Source organism: Lithobates pipiens, unplaced genomic scaffold, assembly GCF_037356315.1.
Source record: "Lithobates pipiens isolate NorthernLeopardFrog02 unplaced genomic scaffold, aLitPip1_a1.2 Scaffold_8, whole genome shotgun sequence".
Lineage (NCBI taxonomy): Eukaryota > Metazoa > Chordata > Amphibia > Anura > Ranidae > Lithobates > Lithobates pipiens.
The window spans coordinates 127,226,318-127,253,214 of NW_027507903.1; the positions used below are offsets into that span (position 1 = coordinate 127,226,318).

Genomic DNA, 26,897 nt, shown 5'->3' on the forward strand with positions numbered 1-26,897 from the left:
AAATACCCTAAATACGGACGAAAATGCATTTGGACGAAAACTAATGCACATGTCTAGTAATCACCATGCCGGATGTCACAGGTCGGAGGGTTGGGATGAGGATCCGAATTTGATCTGACTTGAATGATATTGAATGGGCTGAAAATGGACCAAAGCAGTGCAGGATCCTTTGCTAAAGTCAGACCGACTTGTGTCGGACCAGTTAAGTCGGCTGTCATAGGAGCTGTCCTAACTGGTCTGTCACAAGTCGGTTCGCCTTTGCAAAAAGGTTCCTGCACTACTTTGGTTCGTTTTCAGCCCATTCAATATAATTGAAGTCAGATCAAATTCTGATCCTCATCCTAACCCTCCGACTTGTGACATCCGACATGGTAATTACAGCAGCAGAAAAAGGAATTTATGTCACACTGGGATTGTTTTGATTGATCAAAGGACAAGTCGGACTATCTCAAAGTTGGAGCATAATCGTATCTTGTTCATTCAAGTCGGATGGAATTATGACCAATGTGGTAGGGCAAAGCCGTACAACAGTCGTGTCATACCAGTGTGAACCCAGCCTGAGGCTACATTCACACAGTGTTTTGCTACAGATATCAAGGAACTTGGATATACATTGTGGGCGTGCAGCACCGCAGTGAGCAATCTCCAATAGCTGCGGCTGCTGACAACCTGTTATTGAAGCGTATGGGGTTGGCGGCTGCAACTAGCTGCTCTCACCAGATCAAAGACAGCAATAAGAATTGGTAGATTACCACCACTGCCATTCACACCATGGCAAACACCTGTGCGAATGTAAGCTAATGAAACAGGGACTTTCTAAATTGATTTACCGTACCTCTGAGGTATTAGAAGTGAAGTGAAATGAAGAGAAATTAACCTAGGCTTGATTTACTAAAGTGTGATGTAATGTGAAGGAATATGAATGATTTACAAAGTTTTTGTTTTACTAAAGCTTTAATGAGGTCACTGACATGTACGTCACACGTCTAACCATGGTTCAAGGGAATTCAAACTTTTCTCTTTGAGGTACACCTAGGTACACTTTCACTTCACCTTACTTCACACTGTAGTAAATTTGGCTTAGGGCAATTGTTACTCACGCTTTAGTAAAGCCCAGGTGTACTTTTATCACTTTGGTAAATTAAGCCCCCATTCTGTCCTTGTTGGTGGTTCCTGTGTATTGCCTGCCTATACCAGTGATGGCGAACCTTGGCACCTCAGATGTTTTGAATCTACATTTCCCATGATGCTCAACTACACTGCAGAGTGCATGAGCATCATGGGAAATGTAGTTCCAAAACATCTGGGGTGCCAAGGTTCACCATCACTGGCCTATACAGACCATTACATGGCATATCCTTCCGGTTAAGATGCTAATATAGACTTTCTGCTGAATGATGTAGTCCATGTATAAAGTTACAGTAATCATCTCACCTTGCTGAGAAGAGTGTTGTTCAGTTTGACCTTTGTAATCAAATCCTACCGCAGACTAAAATAAAAAAGCAATTATTTAAACAGTACAATGTAAAGAATGTATTTACAATATATATATTGTAAATATATATATATATATATATATATATATATATATATATATATATATATATATATATATATACACATGTTAAATTTTACTTCTTGAACATATATGCTGAATATGTATAAACTGATTATAAACTGATTATGATTAATAATTAATAATAATTATTATGATTAATAATCAATGATATAATAATGATGTAACAAAGTGCAGTAGTAGAGCTGCACAATTAATCGTTAAAAAATTGTGATCTTGATTCAACCCCTCTGACGATCTCTATTCCAGAGTTTGCCGATTCTTTCATATAACAAGTAGAGAGACTTGTCTGCTCACTCAGCTGTCAAAAGAAAACATCTGGGCAGCCTACCAAGTTTTTAAAATGAAAAATTGTAACTAACTCTTCCTTCTTAGATCAAATGGAAACTTCTGTGTGTAAAGAAAAAAAAATCCAGGCAGTCTGCCAAGTTTTTAAACAATGTGTAAATGCAGGAAGTTTAACCACTTAAAGTCTAAATCTTTTTCTGACACTTGTTTAAGCTAAAAATCAATATTATTTGCTATAAAAATACTTGGAACCCCCAAACATTATATATACTTTAGCAGAGACCCTAGGGAATAAAATGTAAATTGCTGCGATATTTTATGTCACACTGTATTTGTCCAGCGGTCTTTCAAATGCAATTTTTGGGGAAAAAATACACTTCAATGAATAAAAAACAAAACAAACAAACAATAAATTTAGCCCAATTTTTTTTTGTTTTAATGTGAAAGATGATGTTACAACGTGAGAATCGTGAGAGAATCGTGAGCTACCTTCTAAGCAAAAAATCGTAATTCTAATTTTAGCCAGAATTGTGCAGCTGTATGCAGTAGCCTATAGTAAATTATTCGATTTCAGTTTACTTTTGACACATCAGTGAAGAGAAGATTTCTGGTTTTTGTCTATGATTAAAAAAAACAAAAATTTTACCAATACCAGTAGAGCACCAGCTGTGCTCACAAACGGCTTGCATGGTTTTTTCCGAAACTCTTGTCCTAGGGAATCATGGAAGGCTGCCATATTATTCCTGCTGCTGGTTCTTCAGAAGGTAAACTCACCTTATCACATCTTTCCTTTTGCACTCCATATTTGCCTCCAAAGCCTTTAGCTGCATCAGTCTGTGAGGAGTGTTTTTCCACTTCTGATTTGTAGTCGTGACCGAGGGCACTCTTGTAAAGAGAAGAAGCAGCTATCAGTAAGCTTTAAATGTAATTGTTTGTTTGCGCAGGCAGATTTTAAAGCAGTAGTAAATTTGTTTACAAAAAAAAATTCTCCTACAAAGCAATACCGTATATACTCGAGTATAGGCCGACCCGAATATAAGCCGAGGCCCCCAATTTACCCCCAAAAAAACTGGCAAACTTATTGACTCGTGTATAAGCCGAGGGTGAGACATGCCTGTCCATCCCTGTGTGTGTGTCCGTCCATCCCTGTGTGTCCGTCCATCCCTGTGTGTCCGTCCATCCCTGTGTGTCCGTCCATCCCTGTGTGTCCGTCCATCCATCCCTGTGTGTGTGTGTGTCCATCCATCCATCCATCCCTGTGTGTGTGTGTCTCCATCCATCCATCCATCCATCCATCCCTGTGTGTGTGTGTCTCCATCCATCCATCCATCCATCCCTGTGTGTGTGTGTCTCCATCCATCCATCCATCCATCCCTGTGTGTGTGTGTCTCCATCCATCCATCCATCCATCCCTGTGTGTGTCTCCATCCATGTGTGTGTGTGTGTGTGTGTGTGTGTGTGTGTGTGTGTGTGTGTGTGTGTGTGTGTGTGTCCAGCCTACCTTTGTCCCGAGCCTCCGTCCCGTGCCTTGCCTCCTTGCCTCCGTCCCGTGCCGTGCCTTGCCTCCTTGCATCCGTCCCGTGTCGTGCCTTGCCTTGCCCCCGTCCCGTCCCGTCCCGTCCCGTCCCGTGCCGTGCCGTGCCTTGCCTTGCCTCCGTCCCGTGCCCTCTTCGTCGGCGGCCATTGTAAAATTCAAAAGCTGCGCCGCCGCCTTCGCCTGTGATAGGCGGAACACTGAATTTCCCAGCAGCCTGTGTTCCGCCTATCACAGACGTCGTATCATCCTCGTCCGTAGTACGAGGATGATACGATGTCCGTGATAGGCGGAACACAGGCTGCTGGGAAATTCAGTGTTCCGCCTATCACAGGCGAAGGCGGAGCCGGAGGCGCGGCTTTTGAATAGAATGGCCGCTGTCTGTCTGCTCGACACGCTGATCGAGCGGGCAGACAGCGATGACTCGAGTATAAGCCGAGGGGGGCACTTTCAGCCTCAAAAAAGAGGCTGAAAATCTCGGCTTATACTCGAGTATATACGGTAATTATAATGTGCTAGTATGCATCACATACCAGCACATTATGTGAAACTTACCTTAAAACGAAGCCCTCCAATGGTGTGCTGTCACTGCTGACAGGGCTTCTATCTTTACCTGGTCTTCCTTGCGGGTTCACAGGCTCTGGTCCTTTGAATGGAGGAGCCACAATGATGTCACATGCGTGCAGGAGTCGCTGTTCACGGCACAGGGCTCTGCAGAAATGGCACAGGTATGTTGTTTCTTCAGAGCGCATGCCCTGGCGAAGTCACCATCGGCGTCACAAATAAATATCTCCCAAACAGTGCACATTTAGGAGATATTTACTGTACCTATACGCAAGCCTTATTATAGGCTTACCTATAGGTCTAAATCATCAGCCTAGGGATTTTACTCCCACTTTAGATTGCAAGGAGATAAGTATGTATTTATAACTTTAAAAACTCTCAGCCTCTTCCAAATCTCAGTATTTCGTTTTTTTACTGCTTTTATCTGACTTCCAATTAGAGGTTGGCTACATTCGTTCTACATGGTCCCACTGTATATTGGAATTTAGCTAACATCTCTTAATCACTTTTGAGATTGACTAAATACTACGGACTTAGGATTTGTAGAGTGCATAGAACGGTGAATGATCGCATTTAAGGTGCCACTACTGGATGTTGATATTTTAAGCCAGCACCCCATTCCTGAGTACCAGCAGGACTATATGCACTCTCCTTTGCCTTGCTTTGCTTAGAGCAGTGATGGCAAACCTTGGAACCTTGGCACCCCAGATGTTTTGGAACTACATTTCGCATGATGCTTATGCACTCTGCATTGTAGCTGAGCATCATGGAAAATGTAGTTCCAAAACATCTGGGGTGTCAAAGTTTGCCATCACTGGCTTAGAGCGTCCAGAAGTGATGGGGAAAAAAGTTACAAGGAGGCAGTAAAAACAAGCAAGAAACAATTTAGTGATAAAAAAAGATTACTAGGACAGCTGTTATTGGGACACGAAGAGTAAAGGAAATCTTCTCAACCTAACAAACAGTAAAAGGAACCTAACAAAGGATGTAACATCCCCCACTGTATCCAAATTGAAAAAAAATATTGAGCTAGAGTCCCACTTTAAGAACTTTCATACATTTTAAAGACTCACCTTATCCATTCTGTCTTTCTCTGTTCCAAATTGTCCTCCATATCCATATGAGGCTTTTGGACCTTCCTGTAACTCCTTCTTCTTTAGTTGCTCATGTTCTTTAGAAACATTGCTTCTTAACTGATTTATACTTCAAGAAAAAATAATAATCAAAAAAAGTTACAGTCTATACATTTTTATATGTTCCTCTAATGTCATGACCATAAACAGCTTAAGACTGCTATTCCAACTTATGTTACACTCGAGCAGTTCTGCCTGCGCTTCCATTTTCCTCTGCTGTAGGTGCCAGCTCTTCCAATAAAACATATACATTCCCTACCCATGTGCTTCCCAGTATGCACAAGGATCATCTTCAACTGGCTCTCTGATTGTACTGTAAATCCATACTGAATTAAATATACAGACTGCCAATGCTGGCCTCTTCTAAAAATGCAATTTCCTGGCCATTATGCTGATCCAATGTTTTAATATTTCCTTGGCTCTGGGCAAAAATACAGCTCAAAAGTTCTGACTTTCTCCTGAGTTTATTTGCAGCATTATTGTCCTAGGTGAGAACCTAAAAAAAATGAAAAAGCCAGAGCTAGCCAGGCAACTAGTGCTTTTTAAATGTGGTCAGCATTGGAGGCATGCCATGAATTTATCTCACAGTACAGGCTTTGTTTAAGGCCTCGTTGACATGTGTTGGCCTGCACCCACACAGATATCAGATTGGGAGCAGCGTCTGTGTCCATGCAGCTGCTATGTCCCAATTCACATGAATGAGACTCCCTGTAAAGGCATGCATGGAACACTTGTGCATCCCTGTGTGGGTAAACTTGGCCATCCATGGGCATCCAGTTGATTATGCCCCTGTGTGAATGAGGCACAAGTCTGGAGAAAATAATGCATGATTAAAGAAAAAGATCTATCTGGTGGATATGTATAAAGAAAGGTCTTAAACACCGCACACCTAGAAAAGCCATTAATAAACAGGTGAAAGCAGCCTCATCCAGCTTCATCCAAAGCCACACTTCCAAAAGCGTTGCATGAAACACTGGACAGATTTACAGGATCTTGAGCACAGACCTTTAAGTGTTACTTAACCCAGGACCATGCATTCGCTATATCTGGTCTCCCACATTCCACACAAAATGGAAATGCAATTATTTTAGTAAATATAAACTGCTTAATACCTTCTTGTGACTTCTACTAGTGTCTGGTTAAAGTTTGTAGGAGCAGTTTTTATTCTATCTTGAGTGTCCTATGAGGCTACAGGACCCCTGACCCTCTGTCTGCACAGTGCTGATTATCCCTGTGCTGATCACATGCACTCTCCCAAGAAAAAAAAAAAATCTCTAGCAATACACACCAAACTATGCATGTGCAGCTTGCCCCCAAGGCTCTGTACTATCAGGAGATGGATTTGGGACTATGAAAGAAGGGGAGGAACAGAGACGACAGGATCAAACAGCCTTTTTACACAGTGCAGAGGATTAACCCCTTAGGTTCCGCAGTGAGTATAGCAAGCTCTCTTTACTGAATATACAGACTGATTTTACTGTTGTGTCTTTAGTAACACTTTAAGTTTTATGAGGTTACAATGATATCTATCCTGTCACTACTAGACGACTGGAGAAAAGAGAGCTAAAAAAAAAATACAGAAAACTTGTCGGAGTAAGGCCGCGTACACACGGGCGGACTGTTGGCTCAACTTTGTCCGCTGAACAGTGTTTCAGCGGACAGTCCGCTCGTGTGTGGGGCTTCAGCGGACAGTTTCAGCGGACAGTTTGACGAACAAAGTTTTTCGGAAATTACGAAAAACTGTCCGCTGAAACTTGGTTTGAGCGAACAGTCCGTCCGTGTGTAGGCTACTTTCGAAATGAGCAAACTGTTCCCGCTCGGAGGGAAGTCTGCTCATTTCGAGCGCGTGTGCAGGTAGGCGGGGCCCGCGACGGAGACGTCGCGGGCTCCGCCGCCTGGAATGGACTTAAAGGGGAACCCCAACGCCGAAAAAAATCGGTGTGGGGGTCCCCCCAAAGTCCACAACAGACCCTTGTCCGAGCACGCTACCCGGCCGGCCAGGAAAGGGGGGCGAGCGAGCCCCCCCTCCTGGGCCGTACCAGGCCGCGTGCCCTCAACATGGGGGGTGCCTTGGGGAAGGGGGGGCCGCGCGGCCCCCCCACCCCAAAGCACCTTGTCCCCATGTTGATGAGGACAAGGGCCTCTTCCCGACAACCCTGGCCGTTGGTTGTCGGGGTCTGCGGGCGGGGGGCTTATCGGAATCCGGGAGCCCCCTTTAAGAAGGGGGCCCCCGGATACCGGCCCCCCACCCTATGTGAATGAGTATGGGGTACAATGTACCCCTACCCATTCACCTGTAAAATAAAAGTACCCAAAAAAAAACAACACACGAGATAAAATATTTTATTGCACAGCTCCGGGGGTCTTCCGTCTTCGGGGGTCTTCTCGCCGGACTCCTCCGCTATCTTCTTGTAGCTCTTTTGCTAGCGGAGGAGTCCGGCTTTCTTCCTCCCCGCCGCCGGCCTCTTCTCCCGACTTCGGGGGTCTTGTCCCCCTCTTCGGTTCTTCTGCCGGGCCACCGCGCCTTCTTATAGCTCTTTTGCAGGCGGTGGCCCGGTCTTCTGTCGCCGCCTTCCGTTCTTCTGTCGCCGCCTTCCGTTCTTCTGCCGGGCCACCGCGCCTTCTTATAGCTCTTTTGCAGGCGGTGGCCCGGTCTTCTGTCGCCGCTGTCGCTGTCGCCGCCGCCTTCCGTTCTTGTTCTTCTTCTTGTTCTTCTTGTTCTTCTCCAGGAGATGTTGACACGTCGCTCTCTCCAGCCGGAATGCCAGAGCCGCGCTGAGCGGCCACTTATATAGTGACAATGGGGCGGTGTCACATGGTATATGTCACATGGGTTGGTCACATGGTGACCCCGCCCCCTTACGATGTCATAGTCCCCATGTGACATCAACCCATGTGACCAACCCATGTGACATATACCATGTGACACCGCCCCATTGTCACTATATAAGTGGCCGCTCAGCGCGGCTCTGGCATTCCGGCCGGAAAGAGCGACGTGTCAACATCTCCTGGAGAAGAACAAGAAGAACAAGAAGAAGAACAAGAACGGAAGGCGGCGGCGACAGCGGCGACAGAAGACCGGGCCACCGCCTGCAAAAGAGCTATAAGAAGGCGCGGTGGCCCGGCAGAAGAACGGAAGGCGGCGACAGAAGACCGGGCCACCGCCTGCAAAAGAGCTATAAGAAGGCGCGGTGGCCCGGCAGAAGAACCGAAGAGGGGGACAAGACCCCCGAAGTCGGGAGAAGAGGCCGGCGGCGGGGAGGAAGAAAGCCGGACTCCTCCGCTAGCAAAAGAGCTACAAGAAGATAGCGGAGGAGTCCGGCGAGAAGACCCCCGAAGACGGAAGACCCCCGGAGCTGTGCAATAAAATATTTTATCTCGTGTGTTGTTTTTTTTGGGTACTTTTATTTTACAGGTGAATGGGTAGGGGTACATTGTACCCCATACTCATTCACATAGGGTGGGGGGGCCGGTATCCGGGGGCCCCCTTATTAAAGGGGGCTCCCGGATTCCGATAAGCCCCCCGCCCGCAGACCCCGACAACCAACGGCCAGGGTTGTCGGGAAGAGGCCCTTGTCCTCATCAACATGGGGACAAGGTGCTTTGGGGTGGGGGGGCCGCGCGGCCCCCCCTTCCCCAAGGCACCCCCCATGTTGAGGGCACGCGGCCTTCTACGGCTCAGGAGGGGGGGCGCGCTCGCTCGCCCCCCTTTCCTGGCCGGCCGGGTAGCGTGCTCGGACAAGGGTCTGTTGTGGACTTTGGGGGGACCCCCACGCCGATTTTTTTCGGCGTTGGGGTTCCCCTTTAAGTCCATTCCAGGCGGCGGAGCCCGCGACGTCTCCGTCGCGGGCCCCGCCTACCTGCACACGCGCTCGAAATGAGCGGACTGTTGCCTCGTGTGTGGGCGAGTCCGCTCATTTCAAAAGTTGCGCGGACTTAGTACGACGAACAAAGTTTGCCGTATTTGTCCGCTCAAAAAGTGCCGTGTGTGGGCGTGTTCGTTCATTCAAAAGTTTGAGCGGACTGTTTGACGAACTTAGTTTCGGCAGACAGTCCCCGCGTGTGTACGCCACCTAAGGGCATCAAGAATTTCAGTGTGTTGGTTTAACTGCAGAAGTGTATGTACAGAACAATACAAATCACTTCTTGCCTGTGTGCAGTTTTGCAATTAAGGTGTGCTAGAAGTTAGAAAAATAGGAACAGCCATTGTTGATAGAAATAGTAGGAACTGATACTGGTGACATGTTTTTGCTTTTGGGGCAATTATTCTAATATTTGCTGTTCTACTTAGTGAGCCTCTTATATGAGTGTTGCTATTTTAAATTAGGCAGGACACAGCAGGATATCAAGTATGGTGCACAAAGGTGTGGATGTGTTGGAAATGCAGATGCATTTTAGGAGTATGGAGACAAAGCAAGAAACCTTTCCCCTATATGTAGTAAGCCCTGTACTCTCTTGGCAATCCTAATACCGCAGACCTCCTTTAATGTCAGCAAGTAGGTAAAAATTGGGTGCATTGTAAACCCTGATAAATCCTGTTAACTGTAGACTTTGACAGGGCATAGATGATATGATTTTCTTTCCTGCAACCACTGGTCAGTGTTGACAGGGGAATGCCTCCTGTGGAGCTATTTTGTTCTCTCAGTTGGGGGGGGGGGGGGTCCCTGCTGGGAGAACACAGTGATTATTGCTAGCAGTTATAACTGCTGGCAATATTGCACCCTAAAAATCAAATAAACTAAATTTGTTGTAGTTGTACCTAAGCTGATTCTACAATCAACCTGCCCATACATGGTTAGACAAAAGCCTGAATGTGATAGTTTGAGAATAAAAGCTTAGCAATGATGATTGACTATTACTGAATTTTCATATAAAAACATTCATGCAATGCTGACTTATAAAAGAGGGGTATATTATTATTATCAGAGGCACAACTTGAAGCTTGTGGGCCCGAATGCAAAAGTTGACCTGGGCCCCTCCAACTGCTTCCAACGTGCTTGCAGATACATCTACCGCACGCCAAGATACTCAAAGTGGCTTAAGAGTTTTGAGTTCCTAGAATTCCTTTTTACATCAGAGGAGAGGGATTACCACTGGAGAATCAGAGGACAGGGATCATCGCTGGAGAATCAGAGGACAGGGACCCCTGGCAGGTCACTTGGCAGAGCTCCTTTCCCATCCCAGGACTGTATACAGCTCACCACCCCCACTATACAGGGCTGAAATCACATTCTTTTACACACAGTCTGTCAGTCTTCACAGGGTGTATCCGGCATTTATGTATTCGTTCTGACCTGTGAAATCCCCTGGTCAGAATGGCAGTGTAGTTGCAGTAGGCAGATACACCCTGTGCAGATCATGGCTAACTGGCTGTGTTGTAATAGAATGTGATTTCAGCCTTGCAGAGGAGGAACAGTATAGAGTGCTGTAATGGGAAAGGAGCTCAGCAGCCAGGCATAGCATCCAGGGTGGAGGGGATGGTCAGGGTGCTTGGGGGGGTCAACTTAGATCTGGGAGTGCAATGCCATGTGACACAAAATCTGGAGCCTGCAGCCCTTCAGGGGCCACCCGAGGAGGTGTTAAGGGATTTGTTTTAGCAATTTCTGAAGGTTTCTCTGTCAGTGTTGGTAGATGTTGGGGGAAGGTCACCTCCCGGAGGTGTGTGTCTTTTCCCCAGTTGCCAGGGAAGTGGGGTAATTAGGGGGGTGTACAGAGAATCCCAGTTGGTGACTAGGAGACACTGAGCAGTGTCATACCTCACCAGTGACATTGGTCTTATCGTGGCTACAGGACAACACTCTCCTCCTCTTGCCTCGCTGAGCTTGGTTACCAGCACACAGTACAGACACTTCCCCATCCTGGGCTGTTCTCACCTCGTGCTCCTCTCCATTCAGGAAATGGCTCACAGCTTCTCCCCAGCCAAAGGTTACAGAGGGGTGTGGACTGTGGAAGGCACAGTAGAAGCCAAGTACTGGAGCGTGGCTGTAGGGCCCTAGGGCAGATCGGAGCAGGATTTTCTGGAGGATATGATAATATGACAGGTAGGCAGCAGAGGCCCCCTGGAGCTAGGGTTGAGGTTGCAGTTGTGACCCCTGCAACCCCTTATGCTACGCCCATGATTATTATTATTATTATTATTATTATTATTATTATTATACAGGATTTGCATGGTGCCAGCAGCTTGCACAGCAATTTACAAAATGGAGTGAGAAATACAATTCAATACAAGTGGTATCACAGGACCTTCTATTCTAAAAAAGAGAGCCACGTGATACAAAAGGTAATAAATGTTAGGGATGAGCTGATGGAGAAAGTAAAAGTACAGTTTATTAGTTAGAAGCAGGATAGGCTTCCCTAAAAAGATGGGTTTTCAGGGATCACCTAAAGGTAAATACAGTGGGGATAATATGTAAATATTCAGAAAACTAGGTCTGTGGCACCAAAACAAAAACAAAAAAAGGTATTTTGCTTTAACAATTAGCTAGTTTATATGGTCATTTTTAATCCATTCTTTAAAAGTCAGCTATCCATACTTCCCCAAAACACAACCTTAAACAGCCAGTACAGATCCTGCAACCCCTGCATCCTATTATATGGGCTTATACAACCAGCGACTTACACTCACCGGCAACTTTTTAAGGTACACCTTGCTAGTATCGGGTTGGACCCCTTTTGTCTAGGAGAACTGCCTTAAATCTTCATTACATAGATTCAACAAGGTGTTGGAAACATTCGTCAGAGATTTTTGTCTGTATTGACATGATAGTATCACACAGTTGCTGCAGATTTGTCATCTGCATATCCATGATGTAAATTTCCCATTCCACCACATCCCAAAGGTGCTCTATTGTAGGGGTTCTTAACCTCAGTCCTCAAGTACCCACAATGGCCAATTGTTAGGAACTTCCCTTAGATAAAACAGCTCTTATCAATATCTTGCCATTGATATTGATTTATAGCAGCTGTGCAAAGTAAAGGAAAACCTGAAAACATGGCATGTTGGGGGTACTTGAGGACTGAGGTTGAGAACCACCGCTCTATTGGATTGAGATCTGGAGACTGCAGAGGCCATTGGAGTACAGTGAACTCATTGTCACGTTCAAGAAACCAGTTTGAGATGATTGGAGCTTTGTGACATGGTGCATTATCCGCCTGGAAGTAGCTATCAGAAGATGGGTATACTGTAGTCATAAAGCGATGGACATGGTCAGCAACAATACTCTGGTAGACCATGGCATTTAAACAAGGCTCAATTAATACGTACTAAGAGCCAAAAGTGTGCCAAGAACATATCCTTCACACCATTATACCACCACCACCAGCCTGAACTGTTGATACAAGGCAGGATGGATTTATGCTTTCATGTTGTTTACGCTAAATTCTGACCCTACCATCTGAATGTTGCAGCTGAAATTGAGACCGGGCAACATTTTTCCAATCTTTTATTGTTAAATTTTGGTGAGCCTATGTGAATTTTAGTCTCAGTTTCCTGTTCTTAGCTGACAGGAGTGGCAACCAGTGTTGTTTTCTACTGCTGTAGCCCAGCTGCTTCAAGGTTTGATGTGTTGTGCATTCAGAGATGGTATTCTGCATTTCTTGGTTGCAACGAGTGGTTATTTGAGTTACTGTTGCCTTTCTATCACCTCAAACCAATCTGCCTATTCTCCCTATTCTTTAATACTATAAAATCAACTCTAATAAGTATCAGATCCTGGCCATGGGATTACCCCAAGAACAAATAGTAATTTAGAAAAATTAATTTCCGTATACATGGGGAACTAAATCCATAACATACTTGGGAATTCAATTTTCTTATCCAGCTAGCTCAATTTATGAGGCTAACTTTCCTGCATTACAGTCCAATATCGCTGAAGATCTAAAACGTCTGGGAAAAACTCTACTTTCTGGGGTGGGCAGAGCAGCTGCCTTTAAAATGCAAATCCTCCCAAGGATACTTTATGTGTTTGGATCACTTCCTATCCACCTTCCTAACTCCTTTTTCATTAAATGCAATTCCATCTTGAGGGACTACATTTGGCAAAGCAAAAATCGTAGAATGCCCTTTCTTCTTCACAATTAATGAGAAGGAATGGGGGTATAGGCCAACCGGACCTACTAGGTTATTATAACGCATCCTTACTAGCCCAGGTTAAACACTGGTTCACACCGGCAGGTGACACACTATGTGTCAACATGGAAAAAAGTTTTCTGAACCACCAGGACTTCCTAGTGATACTTGCAGCGTCTCTTATGTCCCCTTTGGTAGCCTCCAAGGTGAGGCATTCCACCATTGGAGCTACTTTAAATACCTGGAGAACTCTATTTTCCCATAAAACCCACAATGAAAACTTACACAAACTAGAAATACCAGTCAAAACGTAAGAATGGCTTATTGATGGCTTTGATGTAAAAGATTGTCATAAAAGGGTATAAACTTTCTAAAACACCTACAGCATAGCGATCATCCTATGGACGCGTATACATTAATGTGAATTATACACTTCCATTCAGTTACCAAATGTAAATAATACATAGAAATTCCTATTACTATTTGGGAATTCCTTCAAGGGAAAGCAAAAAAAATGACCCGAGGGATTTCTTTCTTTTACACCACCATGATAGGCCCTGTACTAACGACTAAAACACCCGACATGCTTAAATGGGAAAAAGATCTGGAGACAGAATTCAGTCTGCAGCAATGGTTGAAATCCATTTGATTGAGCTTCAGCACTTCTTCCTGTGTTGAACACTGGAAAATTTCCAAAAAATCTTATGACAGGCTGTCCAAAATATTTAAAGACTCCACGAACAGATGTTGGAGAATGTGTAACCAAATAGGGAATAGTTACCATGTTTTATGGAATAGCCATAGTTATCAGTGAAATCACAGGGCATTCTATACCACTGACCCCAGCATTGGCCCTCTTGAATATAGGACTAGATACTTATCCTAATACGGTAAGAATAGTAATCGCCCATGTCCCATTCGCAGCTAGAACAGTTCTAGCGAGTAAATGGAAAACTCCTACCCTCCTACCCTTCCCACAAGAGAAGTAGTCTTAAGGGTTAATATTCAGTGTCAATATGAAAAATTACTGACATTCAAAAAGCTTAAAGCGCTCCAATTTGTATGAATTTGGCAAGCTTGGTTCCTCCACCCAGACCTTAAGCCATAACATTAACTACTCTATGGCTTTATATTGATATCCTACCATCTATTCTGCATACTGTGGTATCTTTTAGAAACGTTGGTAGCAGTAATTTAATTTGCCTCCCAGTCCCTTTTGTTACAGTTTATGTTGTTTAAGTTTACCCCAATGTTGAGTTATTATAATAAGCATACATTTGCTTTTCATGATATGTTACATTTCTGGGAACCACGAGCATTAAGGTACCAGTATTCGGTTATTAGCATATCCCAGTCACAGTATGATTCCATTAGGGGCGATAGGGAAATTGCAATCAACTACCACCTGTGGGGATGCTGAACCAATACTGCTCAATTACAAGTTATGCCTTCAGAATGACATATGTATGTGCAACGGTTCCTAACCTTATTGCTAATTAATTTCTCTAGTCCTGTTTTTAGAAACCCTACATATGATTTCTGCCTTATCTCTTCTGTATTTACCTGTTAACTCCAATAAATATATTTGAAACAAAAAATGCCAGTAGATCAGCAGTTTTTGAAATACTCAGACCAGCCCATCTGACGCCAACAACCGTGGAATGTTCATAGTCACCTAAATCCCCTTTCTTCCCATTCTGATGTTCAGTTTGAACTTCAGAAAGTCATCTTCCCCACGTCTAGATGCCTAAATGCATTGAGTTGCTGCTATGTGATTGGCTGATTAGCAATTTGTGTTACCAAGCAATTGAACAGGTGTACCTAATAAATTACCCGGTGAGTGTATATCACCTTCTACAGTAATACAGCAAGAAATAGCCAAAATACCCGCTCAAAACAGCCAGCACCTCTATTCCTTCGAACAATATTTGTACATATTTTGTACATATTTTGCAACCTGACAATCTGCCATTATACAAATCGGAACAGCCAGCAAATTATACCACTGATTATAATAAAAAATAGCCAGCAAACATTCACCCTGTACAGACACTGCCAGATGGATTGCATCCTCTGCCAAAGATAGCAAGGCAGCAGCCTGTCCTGCCCTTGTGACCATCACAAATAACCAAACCATGGCCCCTTCAGTTTTATTTTTCTATCCATACATGGTCTGTTCTTTTTTTTTAGTTGGATTGGCAGTTCAAACACACGTACAGTAGCAGGACAGGTATCTTTTAAAGAAAACTAGACATCCTGTTAAATTTTGCTTACAAAAGTAGAGAACTTACTTTATATGCTGAGGACGGCCAGATCCTTGAATGGTTTTAGCCCCCCACCTTTGTTCCTCTTCACTGATGTCGTTCTAAGAAAGGTACATTTTAATATAATGAATTAGCACTAAAAATTATCAATTAAACATCTATTCTTTATGTTAGTCAGCTTAACAAAATTGCATGTCACTGTTTATTAAAATTAAAGCTAAAGACCTTTGATGTATGAGGTGTGCTCAAAAAATGTTTGACGCAGTAATTGGTGGGAGCTGGCTGTCTGCCAGTTTACCAGCTTGGCCCCTCTCTGGGATTGAGGAGCACTGGCATTGGCTTCTGTGTAAATGAAGCCTGTAAACAGTTTATTCATTACTAGAATGTTGCTATGGTGCTTTGCGTTGTATTGTATATTTGCAGATCCATTGGCAGACCCCCATTAGGTGCGCCGGGGCACTGCCCCCTCTCTCCAGACCACCAATTTATAGATTTATGAATAGTATGAATCTATCCACGGCTGCCGTCACCACCTCCTATTCATGTGTCCAGCCCCTTTATGGGCACCGGGTGCATGAATTACAGAGGCGGTTTTTTTTAAGCACCTGATTAAAGCCAGAGGCTCTAATAGGTTTCAAAATAGGATGGGCTCGGTCGCAGAGGATGTGCTCCGATCAAACCCAGGTGTGTTGCAACAGCAAATTAATATTTGCTGTTGCAACACTGATCCTCCTCCCGGCCAATTGGGAAGCAGGTACCCGTTTCCTGATTGGACAAAACATCAGGCGATCCTATTGGATGCCCAGAGCTGGGAGGAGCAGAGAGGAGACGCACAGCGGAAGATGCTCCAGGAGAGGACAGTGGAGAAGCTTTCCCCAAGCCTGTCACACTTAAGATCAGGGACAGGCAGGAGGGGGTTTTCTGGGGGTGTTAGTGCCGCTCCGCGTGTGCAGGGGGTTGCTGGGGGTGTTAGTGCTGCACCACACGAGGGAGTTAGGGGCAGTTGTGCTAGTTCTGCTCCACCGGTGGCGTTTGTTTGCCACCCCCCAAAAATAAATCACTAGCCGCTACTGTGCAGATCAAAAAAACTTGAAATACAAAAATCAAATAAAGATGTTTTCATCTTTGCTGTTGGAGTTCACATTGTGTAAAGATCAAGTTATATAGTGAGAGCTACAAAAAAAAGATTATCTTTATAAAAAAGAAAATCGCCGGCCATAAAAATCCATACCAAGTTTAGTGCTGCAGCAGCGCCATGAGAATGCTTTAGCCCCTTTAATGCCAGGACCTACCTTGGTAGACAGGGGGTTATGTATGTAAATGCTCAAATGGTTGTGGAAAAAATTTACAGACTCAATTTTAATTAGCTGTAGTTAAGTTGGACATATTGGCTTTTGAACACTAAAGGTGACTAGAGGCATTTTAATGTGGACATTTTTAGTAACTTTACAATTTTGCATGAATATTAGACATATGCAATTCGTTTCATAATGAATTGAAATTTGGCCAAAATTGTAATTATTTGGATATTCGGATGTATCTGAATTTCTGAATCATAATAGTAATGAATTTCAATGAGTCCAAAATAAATTATATGAAAATTAATTTGATTTTGAAATGGAAACATATTACAATAAATACAGTAAGATAAAAGAGTGAAATAAGATTATGATTCCTACTTAGGACGCTTTATAGAATAGAATAAAACAGAATATAATATAGTATAATAAAACAGAATAGAATAGAAAATAATAGAATATAATAGAAAACACAAGAATAGAATGGAATAGAAAAGAAAACACAAGAATAGAATGGAATAGAATATAAAAAATAGAACAGAATAGAATAAAATAGAACAAATATAGCCATCTTCTGAAATTCGCATTTTGAATCAAAAATCAAATTGAATAAACAAAAACCTAATACAAATATACTAAACAAATTTCAAAAACTGATCATTCTAACTTAAAGAATATGACGAAACAAAATGATTAACTTAACGAACAAATTATCATTTAAAAAAAAATCTATACCTTTTAAAATAAAAAAAGCAACACTTGAACTTCAAGCAAGTGACATTTCCTAAGCTAAAATAATGTCATCAATCTGCTGCAGGCAGGAGGCTCCTCTACTACTGTGATTGCTCTGACTGCAACATTGTAACTTTGTAGTAAGGTGAGATGCTCCAACATAAGCTGATCTGTTTAAGGCCCCTTTCACACTGGGGCATCGGCACTGTCGGCAGTAAAGCGCTGCTATTTTTGGTGGCGCTTTACCGTGGTTTTTGCTGGGTTTTTCACAGTTTCCAGTTCTCTGAGTGGAGAAGTGACAGATCGTCTGTTCATACAGAGTATGAACAACGATCTATCTCTTCCTCTACACAGTCCCCTCCTCCCTTCAGTTAGAACACACTCTAGGGAACACATTACCTCCTTGATCGCCCCCTAGTGTTAACCCCTTCCCCAAAACTGACACTCTTTTTTGTTTATAGCGCAAAAAATAAAAACCACAGAGGTGATCAAATACTACCAAAAGAAAGCTCTATTTGTGGGAAAAAAGAATGTCAATTTTGTTTGGGTGCAATGTCGCATGACCGCGCAAATGTCAGTTAAAGCGACGTAGTGCCGAATCGCAAAAAAAGCTCTGGATTGGGATAAGTACACACTATATTGGGATTATGATTTGTTCATATATCATGTCAGAGGTTTACAATGAACACAGTAATAGGCACTCAATGATTGCCCCATAAATCGCCTACAGAGATTATAATAGTAAGGATAAGGGGGAATGGTCTAAACGGTGGGAGTATATCATTAAATATACAACTTAAAAAAATTTGTTAAAAGGCCTGATTTGAACTCAACCACCAAAGAACTACATAGAATGCAAATAATGCTACTTGCTGGACTGTAATACATTTACATTTTATTAATCAGAAATATAACAAAAGATAAATAACTGCAAATTGTGTAATGCATTAAAATACCAAAACCTACATCATACACACCTAAAAACATGCATCTACCTCTCTCACTGTATACAAAATACTCAATGAGCCCCTACAAACATCATTGCATGATGATTTAGTAATCCAAAATAAAATCAAGTAATGGTGATCCTATGCATGGTAGATAAATGAAACTATGGAGACAAAGGCCGCGTACACACGCGGGGACTGTTCGCCCAACTTTGTCCGTCAAACAGTTTCGGCAAACAGTCCGCTCAAAATTAGCATGGACGGACATGGCCACACACGACGTACGAACAGTTTGCTGAAACCGTGCGCGATGACGTGAACGGCACGTACGACGGGACGAAAAATACGACGTCCTATACACTGCATTATAACTTTCGGCGTGTAAAGCCTTTCTGAGCATGCGCGGAACTTAGTTTGACGAACAAGCCTACACACGAGGGGACTGTTCGCTGAAACAAAGTTTCAGCGGACAGTTTTTCGGAATTTCCGAAAAACCTTGTTCAGCGGACTGTTCGCTGAAACTGTCCGCTGAAAGCCCACACACGAGCGGACTGTTTGCCGAAACACTGTTCAGCGGACAAAGTTGGGCGAACAGTCCCCGCGTGTGTACGCGGCCAAAGAGTTCAATGCATTGTAATGCAAAAGGAAGACAAGCCAATAGCCACTCAATGATAATGTCCTTGTGAAAAAAGATGATAAATATCAAAACTCCAAGGTGCCAGGTGAAGGAACAGGTGGAGCAACATGAAACTCTGGTTAACTCATATTGTGAGAACTCCCATAGTGGTAAGTAGGGATGAGCTTCGTGTTCGAGTTGAACGTACGTTCGACTCGAACATTGGCTGTTCGTCCGTTCGGCGAAATCCGAACACTTGGTCGGTTCGCGTCAAAATTCGCATGGTGCTCACGGCCCACAATGCACTGCGATGGCGCAGTGCATTGCTGGCTCATGATTGGCCAAGCATGCACTGTGACCCCGCATGCTTGGCCAATCGCAGCGCCAGCAGCGAGGAGAGCCATGATTGGCCACAGGCAGGATGCCTGTGGCCAATCATAGCTGAGGCTGTGTAGTGCACGCCCCACACTATATAAGGCCGCCATTGAGGCGGCCTCGTGTAGTGTGTTAGCATCTGAAGCAGTGGGTGTTCTGTGTACCTTCAACACAGTACACACCGATCGTTTTTGGCTGATTTCCTATCTTGCTGTTGCGTAGTGGTTATTGTCTGTGCCCTGACCGCAGTATACACCACTATATTCACTATTCACTTCACTATATTTATATATCTTTAATAATAGAGCTTGCAGTCAGTAGTGTTAGGAGATAGTGCATGCTGTCTGCGTGCTCTGTACCCAGTACATACCGCTATAATCCACCTACATAGCTGTTCTCTATTTGAGCCCAATTGCCATCTGCAGGAGTTATTGGAAGTTGTGTGTGCCTCCAGCACAGCACAGTATACATCTGTATATACCCCTTTATCTCTGCTGTTTTCTGGTTATTGTCTGCGTGCCCTGACCGCAGTATACACCGTGATATTCACCTAACCTATATAGCTAGTGATCTATCGTTAATAATAGAGCTTGCAGTCAGTAGTGTTAGGAGATAGTGCGTGCTGTCTGCGTGCTCTGTACCCAGTACATACCGCTATAATCCACCTACATAGCTGTTCTCTATTTGAGCCCAATTGCCATCTGCAGGAGTTATTGGAAGTTGTGTGTGCCTCCAGCACAATATAAACTACCCAACTGCTGTTTTACCCAACTCCCTTCAGGCCATTACCATGTCTGGAAGGCCAAAAAGGAGAGGCAGACAGGCGCAAGACGATAAAAGAGGGCAAGCAGGCTCTGTGTCTAGAGACAACAGTGCTGGTCGTGGACGCGGTGCATTGTCATCAGCACGTGGCCATGGGACATGCTTGTCCTTCTTTTCGGCAGCTGGACATGTTGAACCGCAACATGCCAACGACTTGGTAGAGTGGATGACCAAGCCCTCTTCATCCTCCTCATCCTCTCTCACCCAGTCTTAGGGTAGTCGCAAAGCAGCTGCCAACGCATCGTCTTCCCTCCTCTCAATGTCATCATCAGTGACTCCTTCCCTAGACCCACCACGTCCTCCTGAGGAGTCTCCTGAACTCTTTGAGCACAGTGTTGGGTACATGCTCCAGGAGGATGCCCAGTGTTTGGTGGGCTCTGATGATGACACTCAGCTAGAGGAAGGCAGTAGCGTGAGCGCAGAGAGAGGGGATGCTCAAGAAGGACAGCAATCTGGCAGTCATGTTCCACAAGCTGCAGCATATTGCCAGGTTTGCTACAGCGATGAAGAGGGAGGGGATGATGAGGGCACTGACTCCACGTGGGTGCCTGGAAGGAGGGAGGAGGAGGAGGAGGAGGAGGAGGCACATGTCCAACGAGGCAGGATGCCCTCCGGGGGCCAGCTTAGGGGCAGCACACCGACTGAATCACACCGCAGAGCTCCGCCTGTGCAGAGCGCTGCCTCTGCGCGTTATTCTAAAAGTTATTTGGTGTGGGCCTTTTTTGAGACGAGTGCATCAGATCGCACCGCTGCTATTTGCAACATATGTCTCAAGCGTATCTCACGTGGCCAAAACATTAGCCGCTTGGGCACCACATGCTTGACCAGACATATGTTAACCTGCCATGCAGCTCGTTGGCAAGCGTACCTCAAAGACCCACACCAAAGAACAAAGCGGACCTCTCCTTGCTCCTCATCAGCTGGCATCTCCAACCCCACTAGACCTTCAGTCCTCTCTGAAACCTGCTCTGAGAGGAATGAAGGTGTAGAATTAGGTGTGTCACAGCCAAGTGCTTCCGGGAACTCTGCTAGCGGTACACCCACGTCCGATTATAGCAGGGAAATGTCCCTGCCCCAGCTGCTGGACCGGCGGAAGAAGTTTACTCCCAGCCATCCACATGCCCAGCGGTTGAATGCTAGCTTGGCTAAATTGCTAGCACTTCAACTGCTGCCTTTTCAGTTGGTAGACTCGGCCCCCTTCCGTGAGTTTGTACAATGTACGGTTCCTCAGTGGCAGGTCCCCAAACGCCACTTTTTCTCACGGAAGGCGATTCCGGCTCTCTACCGGCATGTGGAAGGCAATGTCCTTGCCTCGCTGGACAGGGCGGTCAGCGGTAAGGTGCATATTACCGCTGACTCATGGTCCAGCAGGCATGGACAAGGACGTTACCTGTCTTTCACGGCCCATTGGGTCACTCTTCTGGCTGCTGGGAAGGATGCAGGACAAGGTGCAGTAGTGTTGGAGGTTGTTCCGCCACCACGCCTCCAAAATGCTACTATTGGTTGTGACACACCTCTCTCCTCCACCCCCTCCTCTTCTTCTTCCTCCATGGCCTCTTCCAGTGCTCTGTCCTCAGAACCAGCGGTGCTCCGTAGGCGTTGCAGGGGCTACGCACGTACGCAGGCAAAACGATGCCATGCCGTGCTTGCGCTGGTTTGTTTGGGGGACAGGAGCCACACTGGGGCGGATGTTTTGTCAGCTCTGCAGGGGCAGGCCGAGAGGTGGTTGACACCACGCCAGCTTAAGCCAGGTATGGTGGTTTGCGACAATGGCACCAACCTCCTCTCCGCCCTCCGACAGGGACAACTGACCCATGTGCCCTGTGTAGCTCACGTCCTTAACCTGGTGGTGCAGCGGTTCTTGGGCAGGTACCCCGGCTTACAGGATGTCCTGAAGCAGGCCAGGAAAGTCTGTGTGCATTTCCGCCGATCATTTAATGCCTGTGCTCGGCTGGCTGAGCTCCAAAAGGAGTTGAACCTGCCCAAGAACCGCCTTATATGTGACATGCCCACCAGATGGAACTCAACATTGGCCATGCTGCAGCGGCTGCACACGCAGCAGAGGGCCATCAATGAGTACCTGTGCGACTACGGCACCAGGACAGGGTCAGGGGAGCTTGGTTTTTTCTCACCACGCCAGTGGGGCATGATCAGGGATGCATGCACTCTCCTGTCACCGTTTGAGGAGGCCACAAGGATGGTGAGCAGTGACAGTGCATGCATCAGTGACACTGTACCTCTTGTCCACCTCTTGGAGCATACGCTGTGTGGAATAATGGACAGGGCACTTGAGGCAGAACAGAGGCAGGAAGAGGAGGACTTCCTTGCCTCTCAAGGCCCCCTTTATCCAGACAGTGTTCCTGCTGTGCCACCCATCACACAGGAAGAGGATGAGGAGGAGGAAGAGGAGGAGGAGGATGATTGTGTCAGCATGGAGGTGGAGGCTGGCACTCAGCATCAGCAGCAGCAGCAGCAGCAGTCTTATAGGGATGATTTACAGTCCCAAGAAACACGTGGACTTGTACGTGGCTGGGAGGAGGTAGCTGCGGATCATGTTGTCCTTAGTGACCCAGAGGACTCCGGACTGAATGCCTCAGCTAACCTACGCTGCATGGCCTCCCTGATCCTGCAAAGCCTGCGGAAGGATCCTCGTATTCTTCGGATCAAGGAGAGGGACCATTACTGGCTGGCCACTCTCCTTGATCCACGGTACAAGGGTAAGGTTGCCGACCTTATCTTGCCATCGCAGAGGGAGCAGAGGATGAGACATCTCCGGGAGGCCTTGCAGAAAGCTCTGTGCAACGCGTTCCCAGAGACTGGGAGGTTACAAACTCCTGGTCCTGGACAACGTGTTGCTGAGGCATCGGTCAGAAGGAGCGGTGGAGAAGGTGGCCGTCTGACTGATGCTTTCAGACAATTTTTTAGTCCGCAGCCCCAAGGTATGATTGGTTCCAGCACCCATCGCCAGCGTCTGATTTACATGGTGCAGGAATACCTAGGGGCAAGGTCAGACTTGGACACCTTTCCCACCGAAAATCCTCTGGCTTACTGGGTCTTGAGGATGGATCACTGGCCAGAGCTTGCACAGTATGCAATTGAGCTACTGGCCTGTCCTGCATCCAGCGTTCTTTCGGAACGCACCTTCAGTGCTGCTGGTGGCTTTGTTACCGATCACAGGGTGCACCTGTCCACCGAATCAATTGATCGACTGACCTTCATCAAGATGAATCAGTCTTGGATCACCCACAGCTACCAAGCACCGGAAGCTGATGTAACCGAATAATTTTTTTTGAAATACCACATCCCTTCAAGACTGCCTATGCTGATGCTGAGTGACTGTCCTGTTATGTTGATTGTCTATCCTCTTCCTCCTCCGCTGATATGTTGGAAGAACATTTTTGGTTCTGGGTGATGCCAGCAGCCCAATTTTTCTGCCCCTGTTTAACAGGGGCGTTTAATTACAATTTTTGATGCAATGCTTTGCAGCAGGGCTAATTCCTGCAATAAAACTAGAGTATATGGCAGAGGTTGCAGTGTGGTGGCACCAGCACCAGTGCCTAAGGCCCAATTTTTCTGCCCCTGTTTAACAGGGGCGTTTAAGTACAATTTTTGATGCAATGCTTTGCAGCAGGGCTAATTCCAGCAAAAAAACTAGAGTATATGGAAGAGGTTGCAGTGTGGTGGCACCAGCAGCAGTGCCTAAGGCCAAATTTTTCTGCCCCTGTTTAACAGGGACATGTAATTACAATTCTTGATATAATATTTCACAGGAGGGCCCCTTCCTGTGCCCACCCAGAGTAACGGTGAGGACTTATAGTGTTGTGGCACCAGCACCACAACCACCAAAGGTCAATTTTTCTACCACTGTTCAACGATGGCATGTAATTACAATTCTTGATATAATCGTTCACAGCAGGGCGCTCCAGCGCCTACCAAGAGTCACTTTGAGGGCTTAAAATGTTGTGGCAAAACTAACACCTTGTTCCGCCATTTCTGCAGAGCATATAGGGCAGGCCCCTACTTTCAAACATCCAACTTACAAACATCTCCTACTTGCAAATGCAAGGAGACAGCAGCAAGTGAGATGAAAAAAGATGGACGACAAAACAAATTATACAGGGGTGATAACCCTTCCCTATGTTTTCCAAAAAGCTTAAAAATAGTTTTTTTGACTGGAGCTACACTTTAAAAATGTACCAGTTGAAAATTTCAAACAGATTCAACTTAACACAACAAACCTACACAGTCCCTGTCTTGTTTGCACCGCCTGTATACTGCTGTTCTGAGTATATAGGGCCTGGGGGCCACACGCATTTCCTTTTTTTAATATGGGTACAGGGTTCCCCTTAATATGCGTACAAGACCCAAATAGGCTGGTAATGGGCAGGGAGGGCTACCCATGCCATTTTTCTGAATGATTTTCAACCATATTGCAGGAACCAGATATAACATTAAAACCGCAAGCAGTTTTAAATGGTGTTATTTCCGTTAAATGTCATTTTGTGCAGGGACTGTTCTAAACACGGGAAACACGTGGCACTTCACAGGCATACTACAGACACCCCACAGGCGCCATATTTAAAACGGCCATTTTTAAAACTTTTTTTTGCATTGACCCATGTCCCCTGGGGCAGGAGCCAGGTCTCTAAACCATGTTAGGACAGTATCTTGCATATTAGCCGTTAAAATTAGCACTTTCCATTTCGAACGTTCGAGTCCCATAGACTTCAATGGGGTTCTAACGTTCGTAACGAACGTGGGGTCCGTTCGAAAGTTCTGGTGCGAACCGAACCGGGGGGTGTTCGGCTCATCCCTAGTGGTAAGGGAGAGATTAATTAATGTGGTCCAGAGGAGGGTGAATTTTCACTAAATAAGCAAAGTCAATTGATATCTAGAGCATATATCTGTATGGTCCTATAGTTGGACCAAGGTGTATTTTGTGAACATAGTCTCCCTCGCACATCAATGCATAGTCAAGTAAACCGTTTCATTGGCTGCCTTGGAAGAGAGTCAAAAGTTAAATTGAATAGGACCCAAGAGTCAATGGCTGTGCTTATAGAGGCATGCATGCAAGTTTTGTATACTTATCCATCCAGGGGTTCATGGAAATGTAGACCGCGCACCAACGGATCACCACTGGGGCAGAGAAAGAAGGTAGATGCCAGATACGCTTGGCTGGTTTCGCCGGGTACAGGCGGCTGCTTCAGAGGCAAAGTGGTGATAGGTTTACAATCACTATAGGGTGGCCATAGATGGATCAAATTTTATTTGGTTTAGCAGGTACTGACCAAATTTTGATCCATGTGTGGCCACTTTTTGATCCATGTGTGGCCACTTCAGTTGAAGAGAAGACAATCTGCCAATCGACTTCTGTTTCACTGCCCTGTTGCATGAAATCTGCACGTTCAGCAGCTGCAGCCATTGGCCATTGATCTGTGTATTCTGTCAGGGGGGCGGTTCTCCCTGCTGTCAGAATACAACAGTGGGGAAGATTTCTACATCCTTCTTGAATGGGTAGATGGGAGAATTTGTTCACGTTTGTTTCTAGCAGCCACTGGCAAAACAAAAAAAACAGAACCATGTACAGCCAGCTTTAGCCTGGATGACTGGTTCCCCTTTCACAATTTATCCTGACTCGTTTGCTAGTTTGTTAATCTGCTGCCAACTTTGCTTGATTCTGACCCTTGACCTTTGCAGCCTGCACCAAACGCTGCTTCCATTGCTATTAGGGAGCAAATGAAGTGAGACGTTGTTGCTTGAAGTATACACTGATCAATCTTCTTTTGTACCAACCTCTGATCTGGACAACTTCAACTTTGACGTTTTGTGTTTTGATCTTTGGCTTTTTATGTCTTCTGGTACTTCAGTAATGTTTCAGTAAGGCTGTGGTTCCATCTCCCCTGGTATTATATTGTAGTACATAAATCCTGGTGCATCCAAGTATGGGAAAAATGTGTCTTACTTCCTTAAAAGTATTTAAGGTAGACAAGGAATACCAATTGAACAGTTACTGCATAGTGGTAGTAGCTGAAATTTTTATAATATGGTAAGCAAGAATAAGTGTGGTTGCAGTAGTCTAAAAAGAAAAAACAGACTGAAATAAACCTGTGGGTATACCTCCCTGCCACCCTGTCCCCACAAATAACACTTAAAAAACTATTACAGTAAATCCTCTTGGTCCATGGAACAGTTTTAGTGTCTAGTCATAGAAACTAACTGAGCTAGCTGAAATCAACATAGATTAAAAGTAACGTAAAATATATACAATATATTGCCTAAAATAACGAATTTGACTTACCACAAAATCTGGATCAGTTTCCCAATCATCTCCACCATCATTCTGAGTTACTGAAACGTTGTGTCCCGCAGCTGCCTTCCACATCTGTTGTAAAAACACATATAGGATAGAGACGTTATTGAATATTACCAGATAAACCTCATAAAGCAACAAAAACATCTTTTGAATATGTTAGTTTTGGATGTGGAAGAGTTAAAACCTCTGTCAGTATTCCTACTAGATTCACCATCATTTCCTGTCCTGGAGTTAGAAATACTCCTGTAAATTTCCTGTTCGAAATTACCATTTTCTTATTTAATTTTTTATTTACGTGTACATACTGAATTTCTTCTACATAAATGTAGAAACATAGTAATCTGTTGGGGCTTATCAACACTGTTAA

The 26,897-nt window shown here is 44.9% G+C and overlaps 1 protein-coding gene and 1 long non-coding RNA gene across 2 annotated transcripts in view; one reads left to right on the top strand and one right to left on the bottom strand.

The window, feature by feature from the left end:
- LOC143962108 (src substrate cortactin-like) overlaps nucleotides 1–26,897 on the bottom strand; it is a 114,321-nt gene that overhangs the window by 77,421 nt on the left and 10,003 nt on the right. The window contains exons 2-6 of the mRNA XM_077471434.1: nucleotides 26,516–26,599; nucleotides 15,455–15,528; nucleotides 5,036–5,165; nucleotides 2,639–2,749; nucleotides 1,435–1,489 (exon numbers count right to left, since the gene is read on the bottom strand). Coding sequence (XP_077327560.1) covers nucleotides 1,435–1,489; nucleotides 2,639–2,749; nucleotides 5,036–5,165; nucleotides 15,455–15,528; nucleotides 26,516–26,599 — 454 coding nt within the window. The remainder of the gene's footprint in view (nucleotides 1–1,434; nucleotides 1,490–2,638; nucleotides 2,750–5,035; nucleotides 5,166–15,454; nucleotides 15,529–26,515; nucleotides 26,600–26,897) is intronic.
- Nucleotides 1–26,897, top strand: part of LOC143962110 (uncharacterized) — a 767,356-nt gene that overhangs the window by 64,986 nt on the left and 675,473 nt on the right. The gene's annotated exons all lie outside the window — the stretch shown is intronic.